Below are 24,551 nucleotides of genomic sequence, written 5' to 3'. Positions count from 1 at the left end.
TATTATATAACCAGGTATTAAAGTAAATAAAAAATAGGTAGAAGTTAGGTAAAAAATAATTTTCAACCATCGCATATTGTGTCGCTTCTACGTAATATCATCTTCACATTCATATTTCGGGAGGTTTTATATTATTCAATATTTTCAAATTGGCCTCGCGCTGCTGTAATGGAGCCAAAAAAATTCGGAAGTCCTGGCAAATGGATTTGAGCGTTCATTATTTATTTAAACTCGCCGAAATTCGCCTAAAAAACTGCTCTCTCGGTTAGTTCTGCGATTTAGATGACTAATGTGTTTTGACAGAGAAGACTACGACTTGAGTTTAAACTTTAAAAACATTAATGTTTCAACAACCAGATACATTAACAGTGATAGACGTCAGCAAAAATAACACCTATTGCACTAATGGGCCAGCTCGCCCGGTGAAATACCACGACCAGGCAGAAGACAGGCGTGAAGTGGACGCAATTTCGCGTTTCGTCTGATGAGTGTGCGTGCCGGAGGCCTAATTTAAATCATCTTTCCCTCACCACTCTTTTATTATAAAGAAAGGATGAAAAGGGGAAGTGCATTTGACGAAGAAGTGAACGCATAGGAAGAGCAAGTATTCTCTTTCGGTACGTCTCCTCCTCCATCGATTAAAAAGGTAGTAGTAGTAGGTAAAGGTAGGCAACGCATCGGCAATTGCGGATGTCTACAGGCAACAGCCATTTTCACTATTTCGATGAATTCAGGTGGCCGCTTGTTCGCTTGCTACCTTATACATAATATAAAAATACCAAGGAAAAACTGAGGACCAATTTGTATCACAATTAAATATTTGTTTAATAATAAAAAGACGTCATGGAACAGTATCCGTTGCCTTGAATCGAATAAGAAAAATAATATTGAGTTATATTTTCATTTCTCAATTATATTAAAGCTCTTTACTCATTTACCGGTACTCCGTCATTTGTTTGTTTGCATGACATTCTCCACTTAACCGATAACAATGGTAATAATTTCCCTTCACAAAAACAACATTTCCATATATCAAAACGCGACCCTCAAAAACTTAGATATAACAAACCTTGAGCCGACAAGTGGCTCAAAATTCGCCATATGACCGACGTGTCAGAAGTACCATTTATCATGGGAGATGTGACAACTGAATTTATTTATATAAAAAACAAACAATAGCGCTGTTAGGGATGGGCTTGTGCCCCTGAATAACAGTTTTGCTTGTCCGAAGTCTTTTGTGTATAGAGTAGGAATAAACAGATATTTCCAATTTGTGTCAGATAATGCAATAATATACTGGTAATAAGTACAAGTATTAGACTTTGTATTTAGTATTGCCATAACAGTAATTAGTATAGTACTAGGTAGGCTCGATCGATGTAAATTAATTATATTCAAACACGGGTACAAGTAGTACTAAAATGTGTAAGTATATTGTGTAAAAAATTTGTTCTTTATTGGGTTCGCTGATCGCATCTTATTTATTTTTCTCGTCGGTGGAGACTAAAAGCTTTTTGTTCTTTGTGTAACGTATTTTGGATATTGGTTTGGAGCCACCGACGCACTATGAATGCCATATTAGTTGATTAATATAAAAAAGTTAGAAAACCTGTTATATTTAATTAGTCTCTGTATTCGCATTGCTCTGTGTACTTCACTCTAAAATCCGAGGGTTAGCTGGTGTATCTGTGCTCTTTAGGGTGCAACACAATGGAGAGATAGCAATTTGATATTCAGGCCACATTTTTAATAAGCGCCGTCGCGCGGACCCCGATGCAAGCAGTAATGGCTCGGCTGGGCCCACACTTAAATAGCTTTTTGTTATGCCATTAGCAACTCGCCCCTGCCACTGGTCAGTTATGGTTACTTTTGAACTGGTTACTCAGTCTTTTTTCGTTAGAAACAAAGCGAAGGAGAATGTTTATTACAGATTTAAATAAAATTTTGACCTTTGCTCACCATGCTTAGAATTTTTTAAGCGTGACATTCTCATTATGAAGAGATTATAATCACTAAATTAACTTATAAAGTAAAATTCAAGAAGAATAAAATCTACTTGAAGAATATTAGTAACTAATTAAGTAATCAATACCATGAATTCATTTTTTACGTCAATAAAGGCGTCAGAATATGTCACATCTACTCTTACTTGTTGCCTTTACATTCTCCAAATGATGGTTTACCGTGCTTTTATTGATATCTAAGAGTATACAACCTTAGTTTCTGTGCAGTTATTGTTATATTAACAAGAGTTTGTCTTATTAATAATATTCTTTGGTATCTTGTTAAAAATAACACGCATAAATGTCACAGAACGAACCAAATGGATAGACATTATTGAATGCGTATGGTAGCGAACCATCAAAGTCAAAGAACACAAAAAACCACTAGAGCGATGAGGGAACAGATGGCTTACAATACTTCGTTAGCTGCGCGGACGGCACTTCACGAAATATGCTCCTCTCATAATAATAATGTGTTTATATTACATAAATCAAATAAAAAACGAACTAATATTTTTTTACTTAAAGAATGTTTAAAAACCCTTATTATACAAATAAAACAAGTGTGTATTGTTTCACTTAAATTAGTGAAAATCATGTAAATTAGTGTAAATTACTTAAACGTTACGAAAATTTGCCGAGGAAAAGTGAAAATAAAAATATATGCACATATCTTTAAAAGCTAAACGCTTGTTGCGTGACTCCTAAATTAAACAACTAAGTTGAAAGAAATACAGGTAAAAGTAAACTTGAAGATAAAAAAAATGTCATTTTTTTTTAAATATTAAATATTTAACTAAATAAACTATTTTAATATTGAAGTACGAGTATCTAAGTTTAGTAACTTAATGCAAGTTAGCGCTGCGGTTAACAGGATTCGGTCTTAGGCAATACAACTTGGAATCAACTTTGCAAACTTAGTGCAACAGTCTCGTACCACTTAATTAGTAGCTCAGTTTAACATAGTTCTAATTAGTTGGACTTAGTAAAAGCTAATTAGTAACGCCTTGGAGGGATTGTTCTAGCTAGACTGTGCAAAATAGAGCTTGCTAGTTACTAGCTACAATAATTAAAGATAAGCATGACATATTTTTGTGTCGCAGAAGTGAGTAAAATCATGACAATCCCACTAATCGTTGGTTTCTGAGATCAAAATCATTGTAAATAACATATTGTTATCTCTGTTTTGTCAAAGATTATGAGAGGGATGGTGATATATTTTATACAGGGATTTTGGTCTCCGAAAAGACCTGATGTCATACAAAATCGACAAGCATACTATATGCTTATTGCTCAAAGGAAATTACTTCAATCATACTTGTGATTAAAATTTAAGTTAAATTGTTTTAAATAACAGACACGAACTACTGACTCATAAGGTATAGTCTAAGATCTTAGTTTTTATTAGTTATCTCAGTTTTCAATGGCTACGGAGGAGCCAAAATTTTTGAACTATGGTGAACAAAATGTAAAGATCAATATTCTCGTTGTTTCATCGTACAAGAAAATCATCAGTACCACCTTTAGTATTTACCATAACATTTGGTTACTTTAAAATTCAAGATGTAACACACCAAGTTAAAATGGTTTATTAATATCTGGGCAGCGCCATCTGTCTGTGGTTTCGCTAATTAAATACGAATCTCAAGACAATACGTAGCGATCACATTATGAACTATTCACACGATGTGAAAATGTTACAATGTATGTAATTTTATAATTGTCTCGCTTTACAACTAATTAAATACAAAGATATTTAGGGATATTACACATGTATTTAAATAAATAAATCAATCAATTAATTTTAAATAAAAATGAATAAATAATTTTGCTACATATGTATTTGCATAATCTACAATTACGAAGAATTATAAATATTAAAATTAAGTATAGAAAAATAGAATGCCGGATTAGATTCATTATTGACATAAAATACACGATCTCCATATGACAGTATAATAATATTAAAATAAACCTCAATGATAAAATAATAAAAAAACTAAGGGAAAACATCACTGAGAGAGATTTTCACTTTTGCGGGTGTTATTGTTACGAGGATAAGTGGACTGTATGAAAGGGCCGGTTGTATCGCCTTCTTAAATCGCAATGAAAGTTCGGGTCAAGGCTAGTTCAGAAGAGTAGTCCGTTGCCGGTGGAGTCCGAGGTGGCGAGTGTCGTCGCCGTCGACCGCCGTTCGCTCGTTGGTGCCGCCGGTCGTGACGTCGGTCGTGACGTCGCGGTCGCCGGCGCCGCGTCGCAGCGAGTCTTGCCATGTCTCAACATGCTCCCCGGGTTGAAGTACTGAAGGTGTTGAAAGACTTCAAAAATCTGGAAGGGGACAGATGTTATTAAATGCCCTTCGAATGGTGCCTCTCCTTGTCTTCAGTTCAGCGACTCTAGCGGTGCCGTCGCTGCCAGGATAAAGCTGAATGACGCGTCCCAAGCACCAAAGCAATGGCGGGAGAGCTTTCTCCTTCACGAGGACGAGAGAACCAAGTTTCAACTCGGATTTTGAAGAATGCCACTTAAGCTTTTGTTGCAAAAGAGTTACATATTCATTACAGAAGCGCCTCCAAAAGTGCTGCTTCAAAAGCTCAATCCTCCTAAATCGCTCCAGGCGGGTGATGCTGACATCAGGCACCTGTGGTTGCGGAACAGTCATAAGCGAGCGTCCAATTAAGAAGTGAGCAGGGGTTAGAGCGGAAAAATCTGTAGGATCAGTGGAAAAGGGAATGAGAGGGCGAGAATTTAAAACAGCTTCTATTTGAGTGAGTAAAGTCGCCATTTCCTCATAAGTAAGATGAGTGGTTTGCAGTAACCGCTTAAGATGATGCTTTGTAGAGCGCACGGCTCTTTCGGCGAGTCCGTTGAAATGAGGTGTATAGGCAGGCACAAATTTAAATTCAATGCCTTCCTGAGCCATGTGACCTTCAAGGTCGGACTGAACCAGAAATTGAGCCAGCTCGTTGGAAGTGCCGACGAAGTTTGTCCCATTGTCGGACGTGATGCTTTTGGGCTTCCCCCTGCGAGAAACAAAACGATTTAATGCAGCTTTGTAAGCCTCGCTGGATAAATCCGTAACGAGCTCGATATGACAAGCCTTTACTGCGTTGCAAACGAAAATTGCCAAAAATGACTTAATGAGTTTGCAGCCTCTGCCCTTTCGATCTGCTATTAACACTGGCCCTGCATAGTCAACACTACAGTGTAAGAAAGGAAACTCCAGTTCCGTACGGGTGGCTGGTAATTGGCCCATGATTGGCTGAACGTTTTCAGCCTTAAATCGGACGCATCGTACGCATTTATTGACGATGGTTTTGGAAAGGTTTGTGCCACCTAGAGGCCAGTAAGTCTGTCTGATATTACCTAACAGAAGTTGAGGTGGGGAATGTAAATATTTTATATGATAATGTTTAAATAATATTTTTGTAAAATGATGCTTGCTGCATAACAAGATGGGATGCTTGGTATCAAAACTATAAGGGGAATTATCTAGCCTGCCACCGACTCGGATAATATTATTATGATCTAGAAATGGACTTAATGAAATCAAGCGATTTTTATTGGGCAATGTCTCGCCGGCTTTAAGAATAGCATATTCATCAGGAAACATCTCCATTTGAGATTTCTGTATGATTAAATTTAATGAATTTTGAAGTTCTTGAACCGAAAGATGACCTGTTAATTTGTTGGTCTGGTTTCGAGAATTATAAATAAATCTCTGTAAATATGCTATTGTATTTTGTAAGCTAGTTAGTTTTGATTTATTTTTGATTAAGTTAGCAATTAAGTCAGCATTAGAATTATTATCAAGCGCTAAAGAACAAGTAATCAACTCGGGTAGATCCTGTTTCACGTTACAATTGGGCATTGTTGGCCAGTCACATTCATTTTTTGCCAAAAAGGTTGGCCCTGACCACCACAAAGACGAAGAGCTGATGAGGTCAGCCTTCAGCCCGCGGGAAACAAGATCCGCCGGATTGTCTTTCGACGGTACGTAGCTCCACGTGTGACCCTCCGTGCTTTCCTGAATTTCGTGAACGCGGTTACGAACGAAGCTTTTCAGATTAGTCGGTGGAGTCTTTAGCCACCCTAACACAATGGTTGAGTCACACCAGAATTTACATTTGCTAATAGGTATGGTAAGAGAGCTTAATACTTTATCACACAGCCTTGCAGCTAACAAAGCTCCGGAAAGCTCGAGACGAGCAATCGTCATGGGCTTTATCGGTGCCACCTTACTTTTAGACGTCAAGAGATGTACCTCTACAGATCCTGAAGCAGTCACAGAACGCACATATATGCACGCTCCGTAGGCCCGTTCTGAAGAATCTGAAAAGACGTGGATTTCATGACAGACAGAGTCGTGGACAAGAACCCAACGTGGAACCATTAATTGGTTTAGAAGAGGTAAGGTGCTGGCGAACGAGATCCACTTTTCTTTTATGTCTTCTGAAACCTCTGCATCCCACGAATATTGTTGAATCCAAAGCTCCTGCATGATTAATTTTGATTCAACGACGCATGGTCCTACAAGACCCAAAGGGTCAAATATCTGACTTATCACGGAAAGTATGCTGCGTTTTGTGACCTTTTCACGAAGTTCAATGTTGATACAATATGACAGCATATCTAAATTCGAGATCCAGTTGAGACCCAAAGTTTTTGAAGACGTGTGAACATTATCACTGCTAGATAGGTCTAGAATTTTGTCAGATTCAAGTGATGAAGTGGAAATTTGTTCGAGTATTGTAGTGTTATTAGAACGAAATTTTCTCAAATTGAAATTTGCAGATTTTAAGGTGGTGATAACTCCTTTACAGAGGTTAATTGTATTATCGATAGTGGATGAACCACCTAAATAATCGTCAACGTAGAAATCGCGCTGAATCGATTGTTTGACGTCATTATCGATAGCACTGGATGCTAAACTAACCAAACACTTTGTCGCTAAGTATGGCGCGCTTGCAGTACCATACGTAAGCGTATTAAGAGTGTAGGTTTTCAAAGGCTCTGATGAATCATACCTGAAGATGATCTGTTGAAGGGGGCGTTGAACAGGATTGAGCTCAATCGCCCTATACATTTTTTCTACGTCTCCAGTCACGACGTACTTATGCTGTCGAAAACGTAGCAAAATGGAATAAAGATCCTCTTGTACAGTAGGACCGACCATCTGAATGTCGTTGAGAGACACACCTGAGGTGGTGGAGGCCGAGGCATCGAAAACTGTACGTAACTTTGTAGTAAGACTCGACTCACGGATTACGCCGTGGTGAGGTAAGAAGTAGTTGACCTGTTGAAGACAGCTAGGTGCAGACTCTTTGTTTTCAGTCATGTGACCAAGGCGCTCATACTCTTGCATGAACTCCATGTACCTATCTTTAAAGGCAGGTTCTCGATGAAACTTACGCTCCAAGGACAAAAAGCGGCACTTTGCCATTTGATAAGAATCGCCCAAGACTGAAGGGTCCTCCTTCAGCGGCATTGTGACGACAAAGGTGCCATCCTCTTTGCGTGTAGTGTTGTCAACGAAGCTCTGTTCGCAGGCTCGTTCTTCAGGAGATAAGGAGTGCTTGGCTGAAACAGTATCAAGTTCCCAGAAACGAGTTAAGTCTGGATTGGGTTCCTCATTTGCAAGATTGCAGATAGGAGAAGAGGGTGACTTAAGACGGGAAACGTTCCCTGTCACCAACCAACCCAGTTTTGTTTCATGTAATGTGGGCTGATTTTTACCTAAATCAACACGATTATTTAATAAGACAGACCAAAATACTTCGGCCCCAACTAAGATGTCTACGACTGACGGTTCATTGAATGTAGGGTCAGCTAGACTTATTCCCGTAGGAAGAGGAATATTTTCAATATGTATGAAGGAAGACGGTAAAGCGTTGGTGATTTTTGGTAATATAAGACAGTCAACAGTAAGTCTATAGTCGCTATGGTAGGACTCAAAGGTAAGGCTGCAAGACTGTGTAATATGAGAAGTATTATTGTTTATACCTGTCACCGTGGAACTCGCACTTCGTCGTGACAATCCCAGCTTACCGCAGAGCGATTGTGTTATAAAGTTGGCCGTTGACCCGTTGTCAAGGAGCATCCGGGCGGCGTGGACGGCACCTTGGCTGTCCACCGCCTTCACCAGCGCTGTGGAAAGCAAAACGTGCGGAGGAGTAGTAAACTGCTTTGAATTGCTTGAATTAGCAAAGTGATTAACGTTACTAGTTGAAGGCAGAGCGGGCTCAGGAATTATTTGCGTCTCGTGCAAGTGCAAAAGTGTGTTATGACGTTTTTACAATATTTACATGGTACAAGGCTACAATTATTTTCTAAGTGCCCAGGTCGTAAACAATTAAGACAGACCTTAGCTTCTTTGGCCTTTTGAATACGAACTTCAATAGGGAGGGCTCTGAATGTTTCACAGTTAAATAGAAAATGAGTTTGATTGCATAAGGGGCATGTAAATATTTTTTTGTTGGATGAATTTAATTTTTTATTTATTTTATTACTATTTTGATAAAATTTTTGATTGTTTGAAGCTATAAGCAAGTTTGTATTTAATTTATGAGATTCTGGTTTATGCATTTTACCTTTATTTTCTTGCAATGTCTCCAATAAATCTGCTCTGTTGCTAAGAAAGGTAAGAAATGTATTTAAAGATGGTGGATCAGTGAGAGTATTTCTATGTTCCTCCCAGACCCTATGAGTAACACTATCGAGCTTTTCAGACATCATGTATATGATTAACACATCCCAGTGCTCAGTATTTTGATCTAAGGTTGACAGTGCACGAAGATTTTTATTCGTGACGTCTATAAGACGACGAATAGCTGAGTAGGACTCGTTACGAATGTGTTCTACGTTAAATAATTCCCTGACATGATTATTTACGAGCAGCCGCTTGTTATCGTACCTATTACATAATAAATTCCACGCCGAATGATAGTTTTCGGCTTTAAAATCTAAATTATCGATAACTAGCAAAGCACTGCCTTTAAGAGATGCACGAAGATAGTGCAACTTATTAATGTCATCAATATCCCTTCGGGAATGTATTAAAGAGGTGAAAGTATCACGATACTCAAGCCAGTGTTGATAGTGACCATTAAAGACGGGTAAATCTATTTTTGGCAACCTAACACAATTGGATTTAATAACGCTTGCCTGTGCATCTTCGAGCTGTATCACGGAAGTATCCTGGGGCTGTGCACCCAGCAGGCGCCGCGCCTCAGCTACCAGCGGGTGGTACCCGGCTTCGAACTCCTCGCGCTCCAACTCGGAAACGGAGGGGTCGTCCGAAAGCATCTCGATCTCGCACTGTAAATTATCGAAGTGGGCATATAAGGCATCGAATTTTTTAAAACGGCCTTCTAAGTCTAACAATTGTAATTTGCTAGGCTGACCGCCGGACACAAGTTGCTTTAAATATTTACTAAAAATAGTCACTTTAGTTTTTATACACCCCCGTTTTTGTTTTAACTTGGTTAACTTGTCGTCCGTCATAGCGAAAGACGATAAATAGTTAGCGATTAACTATGAAAAATATTATAAAGGGAAACTAAATAAATAGGTCACTATGACGTAAACTTGACCTACTTTCGTACGAATAATAAATACAGGTGTGCATGCGCAGCGGCGCAGCGAGCCAGACTAATTAGCGACAGTGATTGGAGTGCGACAAACAATATCCCGTTATGCGGGAGCAATGTTTTTTGCTAAATGCAAGCGAAGTTAAGCTTTAAAGGCATAGAATATTGTTTATTATTGTTTAAGCTTGTATAAAAGTAAGAAATACGCTGCCAGTAAGACAAAGAATATGCGACAAATGTGTGTACCCACTCAAAAAAAAAAAAAAACTGTTTTAGGGAATTTAAGATTAAAAGAAAGGAAAAGATAGAAGGAATAATTGGAACGAACTCACGAGTGACCAAACCATCCACCAGTGAATCCTTGCTGATGCAATCTTCTCCTTTTCTTGACGATGACTCGCAGATTCAGCGGGTTGGTCCGAAGTCCGGCGTTCCGTCGACTACTTTGTTCTCGAGCGCGCGCGGTTGCCGGGCGAAGTTTCTTCGGCAGGATGATGATCTTGACGACGATGAAGGCTCCCGAAGATCTTCTATAGCTGAAGACCGCGTTTTGAAGTGCGCAGAGACTCGACGTTGAACATTGCGGTGACCGTTATTTCGACGATTTCGAAAATTAAGACGGTGAGAATCCTAAAGGACCAATGTTATTGTTACGAGGATAAGTGGACTGTATGAAAGGGCCGGTTGTATCGCCTTCTTAAATCGCACTGAAAGTTCGGGTCAAGGCTAGTTCAGAAGAGTAGTCCGTTGCCGGTGGAGTCCGAGGTGGCGAGTGTCGTCGCCGTCGACCGCCGTTCGCTCGTTGGTGCCGCCGGTCGTGACGTCGGTCGTGACGTCGCGGTCGCCGGCGCCGCGTCGCAGCGAGTCTTGCCATGTCTCAACAGCGGGTGAATTCGAGTTCAGGTCCCTACCTGGATCACTATCACGTCACATTCTCGTCAACTCATTTCTATAGTAATCGTAGGTAAATTACTAAATAGTGAATAGAATAGTTTTCCAGCAAATTTCCTATAGTGTGATACGCATTAGAGGCATCCATCTCTAAACTAGCGGAAGTTATAATTTATGGAGCGAGTTCCGGGCGCCGCCTTCACGTCCGCACCGTCGGGGCCCAGCAGAGAGGTACCTAGGCGGTAATGAAACTCTTGATATATAATGCAAGCAGACGTCTGAGATCGACTTATAACTAATTCCAAGATTACATCAACGCGGAAATAACTTTCTTCGCAAGACGGGTCTTAGAATACTGAAATCTTAGTTTCATAAATAATTTTCTGAGCAATCTATTTTCTTACTCATGAGATTTAAGTTTATTTGTAGGTTTTCAATTTTTAATTAAGCGTTGAGTGCAATAGGTAAGACGTTTTTGTCGTACTTTTACGTTCAAATTTGTGACCCAATAACAATTTATTTATCTTTATATAAACTAGCTATAAAAAATTTAAGATTATTAAGCTTTCTGAATGGCAAATCTTATTTGTATTACAAAGGTTAAGTTGATAAAAACAATTAAAAAAACTCTTCAACTAAATAAAAACAACCAGTGACATCTTCTAATAAAAGCAAACTTAACGAACATTAACTTGAAGCACAAACATTATGTCATACGCGTGTTCGAAACTCCCAATAGATGGCACTATTTTCTATATAAACAAATTTGCAAATTAAAAGAATAATATGTAACGAAATGCATACGATCTTTATTAAAAAACAAAATACAGTGTTATTAAAAAACAAACAAGCATAGTCGCAACATTCAGACGTATACAAATAGCGTCTTTTTGTATAAACGGCACATATTGCTGTTTGGTCAGTGGCAAAATCCGTGTATAAACTCCAGGGTACATCCCGCAGTCGCTACCCCACGACACGATGCCAACTTGAACTCCGTAGCACACAAGGGGACCTCCGGAATCACCCTAGAGAAATATAGTAAAGAAAAAATAATCTAAATTGTCTGAACCTAAAATCTCTTCCAATAAGGTATTAAAATTCTATATAAACAATAATGAAATTAAGAAAAAAAATCAACCGTATATAACTCATTTCAAGGAGTAACATAGATGTTTAGACATTTCTCAAATGTACCTAATTAAAAATCACTAATTCTGGTCTCGAATGAAGTCTAGAATATTAACAATTTGTACATTATTTACTTACTTTTAAAATTAAATTTTTAATATAACTTAATAACTAAATTTTAATTTACAATGTACAAACAGGAACTACTTGCTACAATATTATCAAAATAATAATATTATAATTATAACCCATTAAAGTGTTGTTAATTATATCTGTGGTAATATATAATCGATTGTTAAACAATGAACATCATTTATGTAAACATGACTTATCTAAACTATTTGGTTATTGACCCTATAATTATCATACCATAAATTATTTATAAATGAAACTGGCCATTTTTAATACAGTTACAAATAGTCTTCCAAAGTATAAACATGTGGAGAATTATTTTATTATTTTTGTTCAGTGCCGCGGAATTAACATCAATAGAGAAGTTTATGGGGGAATGGCTACCGATAGTCACATTTCCGAACGTAGTAACATACCCTATATGTGACAAATATACCATGACTGTGAAAAAAGAGAATGCATGCACATGTGGGAATCAAACAGCAGATTTGATAACATCAGAAAAAGGACCAACGGATACACCAGCTCGTTCAATAGTAATGCCAACTTTAGTAGTTGAGAATATAGAAGAAGTTGCACCAGCCTTGGAATTAAAATGTAAATGTAATGACGAAATCAAAAGGCAAGCCATTTTTCGTCTTATCAATGATAACTATTACGTTGTGTACGAAAAGCACCCGCAAAATATGCATTCAATCGAAGAACCAAATACCGCGAATTTATTGGTGAAAAATGTGCCCACAACGGCCGAATTGAAGCAGATGATTGCCAGCATTTCTGACTTGAAGAACAGAAGCGCTGGGATAATGTGTGATCCAGATACAAATTATAAACATTAATTGATCTACTACTTGTGTATAAATGTAGCCATATATTGGGCCCAATTATATCTGTTAATCATACTTTACTAAGACACACTGTTCGCGCCACTTCGTCGTTGTGCTATGCGCCTACCACTTTATGATGAGCAACGGCTTAACTTTAAGGTAACCGTCATAGGATTAAGATTTTGGTAATCGGTCAACTCGCATTATACGTCTCTTCCCCCTTTGGCAAAAATTTGTTTTATTCCGTAGTTAAGTCATTAACTTTTACACACCTCAAATTATATTTAATGCACTAGTTATAGAATATGATTTATCTTCTTGGCATTTTCTTTTCTCATCAGGCCTAATCACATAAGTTGGTACAAAATCCTCAGGGTTCCTACTTACTTGACAACTGTCCTTCCCTTTAGCGCCGACGCACCAGTAGAAATCACGTTGATACGCCATACCATACGTCTCTTCGCATTTCGTGGTTGGCAAAATTGGTATGCACACCATTCTCAACTCTGCTGACGGTTCATTCTGATAAAGTCATTAGATACAGATGCTGAATTTTTTTTGACATGACTTGAAACCAGTCTCAGTACAAATGCGGGCATGCCAGACTAAACTTAGTTCTCTTGGAATAAGACCTACATTTTGTCATGCATGGGTTACGGTTTAGTTCGTATTGATTATCAATATTATCTTAAATGACTTTGATTAGGAACTATATACATCCCAAAACTCAGTAAAATATCAATTCAACTTGAAGCAGGATCCTTCAGTCATCGTAATTCCTACCAATAACTATACTTACATTTTCTTTGGTACCGAAACCAGAAATCATACATTTGGAGCCGACGTCGATATTCACATTTAAATCTTCGGTGTGTAGGCGTATAGGTCTTACCGCAATTGATTTGATAAATGGCTTTTGCAACTGAAAAAATATAAAACAATCAAAACTCAATCGCTTCGCAAAAGCAAACTTATTTTGGTGTTATCATCAATCCATCAGTATAGTTTTAAATGAGTAATTCCTTTCTTTACGACAACAGAAACATTATAATGAAAGTGCTTAAACTATGACAGAGATCTTTCACAGTTAAACTTATTATATTTTCTAAATTTCATATGAGCAATGATAAATATTTCATCTTTGCCGATAATAATGTTAAATAAGAATTCTTGTTCTGTTTTTAAACTATCCTGAATGTTACTATTATAAAAAATAGCCGACTTCAAAAAAAAAACAATCTCAAACAAAATGCACTCAAAAGTAACCTAAAAAAAAAACAATTTCCAACAAAATGCATTCAAAAGTAACATAAAAAAACAATTTCAAACAAAATGCACTCAAAAGTAACCTAAAAAAACCAATTTCAAACAAAATGCACTCAAAAGTAACATAAAAAAACAATTTCAAACAAAATGCACTAAAAAGAGACAAAATAATGTCATGAAAACTCTCTAAACTCTAGTAGTTAGAAGTAGGGGCTCAGTTTTCCGCAACTCCACGATAAGCGCGTATTTTGCGTGTCTCTAAACTCTAAAGAAAGTTCTCTTCTTTCTTGTAACATGTCTATATTGTATAATTATTGTTATTTCGCAGTCGGTGTCGGCCGAAGTAAATAGGTGACATTTTGTATTTGAGATGTATTAGACATACTTACGTTTATGTCCCTACTTAGGCCGAAACCGACTCCAAAATAACAATAATTATACAATATAGACATGTTACAAGAAAGAAGAGAACTTTCTTTAGAGTTTAGAGACACGCAAAATACGCGCTTATCGTGGAGTTGCGGAAAACTGAGCCCCTACTTCTAACTACTAGAGTTTAGAGAGTTTTCATGACATTATTTTGTCTCTTTTTAGTGCATTTTGTTTGAAATTGTTTTTTTATGTTACTTTTGAGTGCATTTTGTTTGAAATTGGTTTTTTTAGGTTACTTTTGAGTGCATTTTGTTTGAAATTGTTTTTTTATGTTACTTTTGAATGCATTTTGTTGGAAATTGTTTTTTTTTTAGGTTACTTTTGAGTGCATTTTGTTTGAGATTGTTTTTTTTTTGAAGTCGGCTATTTTTTTTTCTTAAAATTTTTGTTTTATTTCACAATTTTTAGTGAATTTGAAGTTCAATTACAAATTTCCTTAATACATATAAAGACATAAATAAGACAAATAAAGAAAAGGACTTTCCTATTTGATATGTGTGTACTTCAATTCAAAAACTAATTTAGAATGCAGCAGATAACCACTTATCCTTTAAACAATGAAATAATTATCAAAATCGGTATACAAATTGAAAATTACCGAACTAATACATCGTAGCGTGCCTTTAATTTTGTCCAGCCGCGCGCCGCACTAGCATTTTTCGAATGCGCGTAGTTTTTAATTATTTAATATCTCCCAAACTATTGATCAGAATTACATAGTTTAAAGGCTAATGTAATCTGCATTTAATACTCTAGCCATAAAACATATTTATTTGGATAAGGATTCATATCGAATATAATATAATAGCGCCGTAAGCTTACGACGCTGTTTTTCGTGTGCATTTTAATCGAAGTTTGTTCACAATAACATGGTTTTGTGAGACATCCATAGATGATAGATATATGCCACCGAAGACTGTTATTTAGCAAATTTAAGGATCTATAATTACTCCATACATCATTTTTATGTAAGTCATATAGTTTGACCTACGTAAGCCCAGAAAGCAAAATTGTGCTTTTCGTGTAGCATTTTTCGTTTCCGGGTAATTTTATTCTTACGATATCTCCTAAACTATTAGGCAGAATGATATAGTTTCAATTGCAAATATAATCTACATTAAATTCTCTTGATAATGAACATGTTTATTTACATAAGGGTTAATACTGAACTCGAATAATAGCGTCGGAAATAGGGCATGAATTTAATTGATGTTTCTGAAGAAAAAAATGGTTATTGTGAGAAAACTATAAAAGATAGATATATGCTATCGCGGACTTTTATTTAGCACATTTAAAGAGCTACAATTCGCCATACATCATTTTTATGTAGGTCCTATAGTTTAGCCTACGTAAGCGCTGAAAGCAAAAATGTCCCTAATGTTCGCAACAAATTTTGAAGCTATATTCAAAATCTACTAGTCTTCTAGTTATTTAAAAAAAAAAACAAAAAAATGGGACCCACCTGCAAGCACTTCCTTTCGATTAAAATATTTTTCATCAAAATCGGACCACCAGGGGCGGAGTTTCGCGGTAACACACATAAAAAAAAAAAAAAAAAAAAAAAAATACAGTCGAATTGATAACCTCCTTCTTTTTGAAGTCGGCTAAAAAGAACACCTGCTCAGAGTTGTAGTTTGAAGATAATCTTTATCCTATGTTAATGCATGGATTTTTTTACTTAAGACAATAAGTGGACTTGATAGAAGTCATCTATCATTATTAACATCTGTTGTTAACTCTACTCAGATAAAACGGATGTGGATGGAAATAAAGAAATGTATGGAACATAAAGTTGAAGAGACGTTCAACGTACAACTAAACAGAATGTCAGCATCTATTTGTTAGGAAGAACAGATTAGGTTAGGTGATATGTTCGATAGAAACGAAAAGAAAATTGTAACTTACGTTAAGTAGAGCAATGTCATTTTCCAGGAATGTTGTATGGTAGTTCATATGTATGTAGTAATGCTCGACGCTGCGCCAGTTCTCGAAATACATGGCGAGGAACATCGAACCTGACAGCGCGGAGCCCGCGACCACTCGAATATCACTCGCTATTAATTTTAATCTGTATGCAATTATATTTTAATGAGAGGCAGCGAAGAAACAAACAGTTAATAAACTAAATAAATTGTAATCATCAAAATACAGATATGAATATATTTTAAGATGATAAATAAATTAAAAAACAGGGAGATGTAGCTTTCTGTTCGACACTTATAAACGCAACGCATGAAACGCAAATGTATAAATGACCCAATTTCAAGGGCGTTTAAATAACTCTATGCAAATTGTTTGTGTGGAAACGTTATATTAATACAAAAAAGTATATATTTTTAGCTCTACTTTTTTATAAACATATTTTTGTACGGGTATTTCGGTGGTGAAAACTTTGTGTATCATTGTCGCATTTTTGTTACTGTACACTTACTTATCGGAAACAATACAGTGAGCGGCGGTGAGCACATATTTATAAGTGACGAGTGAACCACCACAAAAAGAGTCCCAATACATTCCAATATAATGTGGTTTTCTTAAAGCTACCTGAAAAAAATAATGATCAACAAAACGTTAAATAAAAATAACAAAGTCAAGAAAACTGAAGCCATAAATTTATTTCACACTATTTATAAATCGATTAAGCTAATAAGCTCAATACTATTAAGGGATACCCACTAGAACATAGTCTGGAAGAACACATAGGCTACTTATTAAGTTTTTTTTTTAATTCCGCGCAGACGGAGTCGTGGGTTACAGCTAGTATTCCATAAATGCCAGCATCTGGATATTGTAGATAGGTGAAAAATAGCTCTATTTTGTTGCGAATTTAAGAATTTCAAGTAATAGAATATTATTACATGTTATGATCGCTAGACCTTTCTTATAGAAAAAAACTTTGTCTTAACTATGTAATCGGTCACGATTCATACACATTCGGTGTAGTGAGTTTTTGTCGTAGTCATATTGAATTATAAATGAGTTGATTTATAGAGCTATTGACTATTGTATTGTTACGCGTAGGAATGTGTAATGCAATAAACCTGAAAAATAAGTAATAATAACTAATACACCTTTTTCTACTATTCAGATAATAACCTACAGTTATTATAAATTTCTCTAGTCACACTGTTAGGAATTATGAATCAACAGCAATGTGAAATGTCTAAAGGTTACGAAATTAAATGAGTTTTGTAAAGAGGTAAGTTTAATTTACCTGATAAGGCACCAAAGCACTGCTGACTGCCTTACCACCTACTATCTTCAAAGGGCAAAAGTCCTGAATAGCCTGGTATTTCTTATTCTCATTCAATATATCCTTAAAAAATGTTAATTAATAATTAAGAAAACATTTAATTCTCGGAGCGTTTTCTTTAATTCTTATACTTTCTACTTTATAAAGAAAAAGGAAAGCAGAGTATAAAGGTTTTCACACTATTTTAGTATATTTACACTCTTAAATATGACTTATAGTTCAAGACACTAGAAAGAGAGACAGTTTGAATGAATTGTGTGAATATTAATATTTAAGATTTTGTTCGGAGGATTACTAAACAAAACATTCGTAGGTGTTCCCACAGTATGGATTGTTACCAAATACTTAAGTATTTGGCATTGCATATTGGGTACTTACAATAAAGTTGAAAGTACCGTTAGTTGTGACAACTTCAACAAAAGGCTCCAATTTGCACGTATATTGTTCAAAAAACATCAATAAAACAATGATTACAGTTAAGGTGCGTTTACACCGTATTCCCCTCATTTATACATTATGTAAATTAAACTATTAATTTAAAGAACATATTATAGAAGTTTATCTTATCACCAAAGCATTTCTGTAATATCAATAATTTGTAAATTTATTAAAAGTTTTTGCCTGACAAAAATGACATTTCACAAATATTTCTTTGATTACTTGGGAATGTAAGAAGATGAAAATAATGTTGCTATAATTTTTAGAAGACGTATTTTGAGTTTATGGATGCATTAATAATTTAAACTCTCGAGTCAGACGTCAGAAGCGATTAGTGCAGTGAGAGGATTTTTCCTACATGAATAATCTTTGCGGATTTAATCTTTCCCTCATTAATCCTATAAGTTAATCCGTAAATGGCTTTATTTCCTTTCGTACGGCTGGTTTAATCCGCCGGTTGCTACAGTTTGATGTCCTACAAATGGATTATAATGGATATAATCCATTCAGATTCCAATCATTCCAGTGGATCAATGTGCAGTAAATCCATGTCATAAGGTTTCCTGCTGCAGCTTTGCAACTACGATGACCTAAACAACTTCATCACTTTCTAAAGTAATGTGTAAATTCTTCATACCAAATAAATGTGGTTGATGAACGCTCGACCCGCTGGAAGCCTTCAAAGTTCTATCATTGGTTAAAATGCCGAAAATTTAAATCTGCGTGAAACCACGGGCAAATGATATAGTTTCGTATTTGTCATAGATATCGTTGTATAGATATAAAAGGTATATAGAGGTCACTAGTATTTGTCAATCTAGAATCGATTGTAAAAATAGAGAATGTTTCTTGTTGTCAAAAGTCTTTCAAATTTTGGCCAAGCAATGTCAACGTCAATTTACATTTTCTTTTAGATAAATTTTGATGTGTTAATGTTTGTAAATCAATTTGTGTTTCTCGTCTTCTTCGCCATTGTCGATAAATGTTTATTGGAAAAAAATAAAACTGTAGTCTACGAAGATTTCTACCCTCGTGTTGTCAATGGCTGGCCGGCCAAGCTCGGGGATGTCCCGTATCAGGTAGGCTAAACAGCATATTCTCCTCCTGCATGTTTAAGAAGTATTAATTTTAACCTCTAAAAAAAAAATTACCCTACATATTTATACAAGACATAAATTGAAGGAAGTGATAGAAGTTACTCATAATCAGCTTGAAAATCAAAATTTTTCTCACTGAAATTAAAGTTATTTTCATGTAAGGTTGGATTCAAAGCGCTCTCCTCTCGCACAAGACAAACGTACATGACGTTCTGCGGCGGAACAATAGTAGCTCCTAACAAAGTGCTCTCCGCTGCACATTGCTTCGTCCCAGACATGAGCATGTGTGTCAGGATCTTCGTAAAAGTTGGGTTCGTTTTAATATTCCTATCATCTCCAACAAACGTTAACATATAAATATATATATACCTATTCACCAATTTGCAATCAACAAATGAAAAAATGAAGGTTAAGTGTGACGCTCCTATCTTTCTTTCTCCTATTAGAATAAAATTAATGCGCTTAAATTACTTACGAATATGATTTTGTTTAAATGATATGGATGATGTGATCATTTGTGATACCTTATACCAACTCTGGTTATCATTGGTTACCACTTCGAAATCAAAACAAATTAGTACACGAAAGTTTGAAGGAGGTTAACGGTTTTTTATAGACGCATAGATCAACAAAAATTGTTCAACAAGTACGCAGTTGCCGGAACACTTAAGAATAGCGGCCAGAGACCAACAACAGACAATACAGATGAGGGCCAATGGAGAGCACTAAAGGAAGCAATCTACCCAAAAACTTACAATTTCCCAAAAGACGACATTGCACTTGTGGTATGCAATTTTATTTTGTATCAGTTTTACGATAATATACCTTGGCTATTAATATCAAATGCCAAAAGACAGATCTTTATTAAACCCTAAGTGCTAAAAACATTGAAAGAAAATAGAATGTTATGCAATGAGACGAATAGTTGAATTGAATCTTGAGCAGATGTATGGCTGCAGTAAGAGATACTCGTAAATATGTGTCTGGATTGTTTTTCGAATTCCCTAATATGTTCTTTTATTTTTCCGATAACCGTTCATATCTATCATATCGACGCTGGAAAGCGTAAACGCTGTAACCCCGAAAGTATGAACTTTACAGGAGAGCCAAAAAATGATAACTCGTGAGCTGATACGCCTACAAGCATGCGGTATTTAGCAATGTTGTGTAGTTTGTGCTAATCTATAATAAAATCATTATCGTTATATAATGGTTGAAATTATTAAAATGTGAAAAACATATTCGATTTCAAGGGTTACAGCGTTTATGCTTTCCAGCGTCGATATGTAAATATAAATAAATCAGTGGTTACTTTTGTAACAGACCACCAGAAAACTTTTTTGTGCTTAAGCGCTATAATTAGTGAGCTAATCAGAACGTAACGCGTACAATATGTAATAGTAAATTACGTTTTATTGATTTTTTCAAATCGTTAGAACTCAGTTACAAATTAAATCAGCTAGCAATAGCGGAAAAATGTCCGCACTTATTATTCCACATAAATTGGTTTTGTTTTTCCATTCAAAACAAAGTTTTAATATTTTCAATACTAGTAAATGTTAACTAATCTGTTAACTACAGATTATAATTTAAAATAATTTCTTGTTCATAAAATGACAGATGATCTTCTATCAATATAAAATTCATAAAATCGTAGTGTCTGTACGTAACATCAAAAAAAATTATATTTCCCGAATCATGCATCTTGCATCATGCATTTGGATTTTACAAAAATACGTCTAGATTTTAAATCAAATATAATGTGAGGATGTATAATAATGTTAATGTAAAAATAATTGAAAAAAAAAAAAAATCTTTATGTATTTCCTGCCAGTTCCTTTTGGAAGATTTCATATACAATAGCAATGTGGGCCCTATTCCCTACGCGAAGCAGTACGCCGACTACAAAGGCAAGTGTCTGGTTTCTGGCTATGGTCAAATTGTATCCGTCGGCAAGGTAAGTTACCCGTTAACTCACTGTTTCTGAATTGTTTTGTAGTTACATACTCTTACCGTGAAATTCCACCGTCGGGACATTTGGATTGACGCATATTGTTTTCTCTGTTTTTATCAAAACAAATGAGTTAGATGACAATATGATTTTGCGCAAGAGCTACGCCAGTCAGTACTACGAGTATTATAGTGGACATTGGATTGTTTGTATGTAATAAAAAATATATTTTGTACACATGATGTATTTGCGTTACTTAAAATGAAAATTCAACTTTGAAAATCTTTGTCTGTCTGTCTCTTCTTCTGTAAATCTTCGTTTGGTTCTGGTACTCTCCAGTTGAACTGATTTTGACGGGAATTTTACTGGAAGGTACCTGATGCGGTGAAGGTACAGGAGTAACTCAGGCTATTTTTATTTTAATGCGATGAAAATTTCAAATTCAATAATAATTTAAGAAAGTAAATAAATAAATACATTAATTACTAGATAAACATTTCAATTATGTTTTAATAAGGATATTGAAATGTACCTTATTTGTATTATATTTCAGGCTAAGTCAGAAAAGTTACTTCTGGCACATCTGGAAATTGTGCCTAGGAGTGTATGTAACCGTAAACATTTTAGGAATATGCGCCATTTTGTCTGTACTTCTAGTGTGGTTACAGATGTTGGAAAGGCAAGTAGTGAGTTTTAGCCACATTTATTTTTACTATTTAACTTAACCTGCCATTTAAATTAACAAATTTAATATGCAAAAGTTCAGCTAAAGACATCAAGGAATGTGTGGTAATGACATTGTGAATATTGAAAAGTTTAATATATTCACTTGGCACGTCGCTCAGAAGCGTACCTACTCTTGATTCCAATGTACCAATTCAAATGCCCCATTCAATAAATATGTGGTAATTTTAGGGTGATTCTGGTGGTCCATTAGTTTGCAATGGGACCGGTGATCCTAACGAAAAAGGAGCAGGAGTGTTGGTGGGCATCGTGAGCGGTCACCGACTGAGAGTGGGATCCTTTTTTACAAGAGTTTCCTCTTTTTATAATTACATAGAAAGAAACAAATCCTATTCAATCCAGAAAAGTCTTTCACATTTTGTTCATGCTATAATTATACTGGCGCAATCTTTATCACTTTGATTTTGTTTCATTTCATAAATACATTTTGAATTTGAAGAGAATTATAGATCATAAGTCAATAAAAGTATCCAATGTAAATTTTAAATGATTTTTTTATTAATGTGCACTGTATAGCATTGCGGACTGTAGAAAGTTTCCAGATGTTTAGATATGGTGGCAGAATCTGCGGTACAGAACCATCTTTATAAATTCAAATAATCAAGCTGTTTTACAATATAACATTATGTGCTTGTTGTAATTTTTCAGAGATGATTATCTTATAAACATCCAGTTGCTCTGTAAACATGACTACACATACCAAAGTATAATTACTAAAAACTGGATGGCCAAATGAATGATGCGGAATGTTTAAACTTTCATTATGAATTTTACAATAAATTTAATATAATAGACACAACATAAAAATGCGAACAAGAAGATATAAAAAAAAACGTCAAAACGAAAAGATGTCAAGAAGAAGATTTTAAAAATATTTTATAAAAAAGTCCAAAAAGGCTGGACGAAAAAGACTGGATGCAACCCCGAAGCCATAACACTAAACATTTAATCAAGCGAAGACATTTGTAATCACACTCTTATAATTATCGACAGTAGGAAAATTAGAGGACATTCACTACCTAGACTTACATAAGAATTTTTTTTCACTAGTCTTCTTATGTCTAGTGGGAGCCTTGGCTCGATGATGGCAGATAATTTCGCTATTTTTAAACTGACTATGGACAATTTGTAGTAAACCTTACTCTTTATTGTCTCTAATATCCAAGCTATTAAAGCAATTACTTTCTCAATTTAAAATCAATGTTAATCAGTCCTCAATTATGATTACTTCTCGGAGTAAGGACATCATACGCATACTATCGCAGTCGCATAGTATCCTAATAGATTGAACTAGACGCTAAAACAAGCCTATTTGATTGATAAATGCTTTCTTACTAAACGTACTTTCGTACGTACTACGTACTTTCTTTTAAAAAGCTTCAAATAATTATATAATAGAGAAAATTTCATAATTAGGTTTACAAAGATATGTTCAAAATAAATTAGTAACATCATAATTAATATTTATAAAAATAAAGTTTCTTGTTCCCTCATAAAAAAAGTCTTACAATACGAGGCTAAACGCAATGGTGAAGGTATAAATAAATTCTGGCTGGAAGAAGATTAATTCAACTTAAAATTATCTTACATGTGCACCTTTCTATTCTTATATTTCTTTCTATTCTATAATGGTACACGATCGTGGGAGCTTATTGATATTGCTTCTATTATCTAAGACATAGATCACTTCTGATATTGAAGTTTCCACGTTTGAAGATTTTACAATAAGTGTACAATCGCCATTGTCCTTTATACACCACGGTTATGATTTATGTTCTTCTACTGTTATTATCCGTTTTATATAGAAAATATTATCTTCCCATACAGCATTAAACCCGTTCAGTGCAATCGACTCTACATGCGAGTTTGAAAAATCTTAAAAGCACTTAAAGGGTTAACTATATTTGTAATCATATCAGAGGTAAACATTTTATAGAGCCCACAAACTGTTGTCAACATCTGTTGCCAAATGGGCCGGTTCGACCGGTGAAATACCATGACCTCAAAGACGACAAACACGGCGTAGTATGCTGCGTTTCGTTTTATCAATAAGGCGCCTAAATTCAGCTTTCAAGACATATAAATAATGTGTTTTGGTTTATAAAACTATAATATATATCTATAGCATCTTTTAATTCGTCACTCAATATTGTTTAAAGTTACATAAGGTGCAATCAGTAATGTTTAGATCCTATCCTACAATGCTGCCTACCTTGACGGCTTATATACTCGATGAGTAATCATAATGAAAGTATATATCCTTTCGAACAATAACAGTATAGATAGATACAATTCAAACTAATATGAAAGAGAAATGAACACACTGTTGTATAATAGTAGTATTAAGGTAAGTTCCACTACCGAAACAAATGTACAAGAACATATTATCTTTGTTATTCCAATGAGAAATTTGAAGCATGATAGTGTTTTGTTCAACTTTTTCGCAGTGGAATCCCACAATAATCTTTCTTCATTTATTTTCAATGCTTGTGTCATCCATACCTTTCAAAATATCCAGAAGGTATGAGCAATACTTTACCTTTACCAGAATTACGTTTAGTTACATATTTTTAAATTTTATTTAAAAGTTCTTTTAGATCACTTAAGTACAGTAACTTCATAGATACTTAAGTATGGCTAGACATATCAGTAAATATGCGAACAATTATGCCTTTAATTTCGTCATTACTCAATTACAATTCCTGATGGACTCGATTAAAGTTGACTTCGACGCCTTTGATGATTTTGTGCCAAGCACGCACTCGGCCAGCCTGCCACTCCCATGCTTAGGGTAACC

At 35.3% G+C, this 24,551-nt stretch overlaps 4 protein-coding genes across 8 annotated transcripts; 2 read left to right on the top strand and 2 right to left on the bottom strand.

Annotated features, from left to right (window-relative positions):
- Positions 1-4,050: 4,050 nt before the first annotated feature.
- On the bottom strand, positions 4,051-10,280 carry LOC123721391. 5 transcript variants are annotated; one of them, XM_045680018.1, is made up of 3 exons: positions 9,600-10,280; positions 9,168-9,320; positions 4,051-5,026 (listed from the first exon to the last, which is right to left on the bottom strand). In XM_045680018.1, exons 2-3 carry the CDS (start codon positions 9,173-9,175, stop codon positions 4,324-4,326), a joined length of 711 nt encoding a protein of 236 aa, XP_045535974.1. In that variant the 5' UTR covers positions 9,176-9,320; positions 9,600-10,280; the 3' UTR covers positions 4,051-4,323. The 5 variants fall into 5 exon arrangements, with proteins under 5 accessions (XP_045535974.1, XP_045535975.1, XP_045535978.1 ...); XM_045680019.1 differs by having other exon boundaries at positions 9,925-10,280; XM_045680022.1 differs by having other exon boundaries at positions 4,051-4,331; positions 9,600-10,269.
- A 38-nt stretch (positions 10,281-10,318) lies between these two features.
- Positions 10,319-18,059, bottom strand: LOC106719585 (trypsin-2). Its single transcript, XM_045680098.1, has 7 exons — positions 17,903-18,059; positions 16,703-17,587; positions 16,177-16,339; positions 13,373-13,495; positions 12,961-13,095; positions 11,324-11,511; positions 10,319-10,511 (listed from the first exon to the last, which is right to left on the bottom strand). Exons 2-7 carry the CDS (start codon positions 16,783-16,785, stop codon positions 10,319-10,321), a joined length of 885 nt encoding a protein of 294 aa, XP_045536054.1. The 5' UTR covers positions 16,786-17,587; positions 17,903-18,059.
- LOC123721393 lies at positions 12,033-12,829 on the top strand. The gene has a single exon (XM_045680026.1). It carries the CDS (start codon positions 12,052-12,054, stop codon positions 12,583-12,585), a length of 534 nt encoding a protein of 177 aa, XP_045535982.1. The 5' UTR covers positions 12,033-12,051; the 3' UTR covers positions 12,586-12,829.
- An 835-nt stretch (positions 18,060-18,894) lies between the features above and the next one.
- On the top strand, positions 18,895-22,156 carry LOC106719584 (chymotrypsin-1-like). The gene is made up of 6 exons (XM_045680097.1): positions 18,895-19,041; positions 19,222-19,370; positions 19,676-19,844; positions 20,894-21,016; positions 21,564-21,689; positions 21,926-22,156. The coding sequence occupies exons 1-6, from the start codon at positions 18,895-18,897 to the stop codon at positions 22,154-22,156; spliced, it is 945 nt and encodes a 314-aa protein (XP_045536053.1).
- Positions 22,157-24,551: the final 2,395 nt, after the last annotated feature.

The sequence above is a fragment of the Papilio machaon genome, chromosome 11 (assembly GCF_912999745.1).
Source record: "Papilio machaon chromosome 11, ilPapMach1.1, whole genome shotgun sequence".
NCBI classification, from domain to species: Eukaryota; Metazoa; Arthropoda; class Insecta; order Lepidoptera; family Papilionidae; genus Papilio; species Papilio machaon.
This window is presented reverse-complemented; position numbering and strand designations above follow the sequence as displayed.

What these genes read in the sequence shown, in the direction of transcription:
- LOC123721393 (XM_045680026.1), top strand. Translation starts at nt 12,052, where the DNA reads ATGTGGAGAATTATTTTATTATTTTTGTTCAGTGCCGCGGAATTAACA.
- LOC106719585 (XM_045680098.1), bottom strand. Translation starts at nt 16,785, where the DNA reads ATGTATTGGGACTCTTTTTGTGGTGGTTCACTCGTCACTTATAAATAT. An exon ending in CACTGTATTGTTTCCGATAA is followed by an intron (nt 16,340 to 16,702) that starts GTAAGTGTACAG and finishes AATTGCATACAG; the next exon opens with ATTAAAATTAATAGCGAGTG. An exon ending in AAGGGAAGGACAGTTGTCAA is followed by an intron (nt 11,512 to 12,960) that starts GTAAGTAGGAAC and finishes ATATTTCTCTAG; the next exon opens with GGTGATTCCGGAGGTCCCCT.
- LOC106719584 (XM_045680097.1), top strand. Translation starts at nt 18,895, where the DNA reads ATGTTTGTAAATCAATTTGTGTTTCTCGTCTTCTTCGCCATTGTCGAT. An exon ending in AAGACGACATTGCACTTGTG is followed by an intron (nt 19,845 to 20,893) that starts GTATGCAATTTT and finishes ATTTCCTGCCAG; the next exon opens with TTCCTTTTGGAAGATTTCAT. An exon ending in AAATTGTATCCGTCGGCAAG is followed by an intron (nt 21,017 to 21,563) that starts GTAAGTTACCCG and finishes ATTATATTTCAG; the next exon opens with GCTAAGTCAGAAAAGTTACT.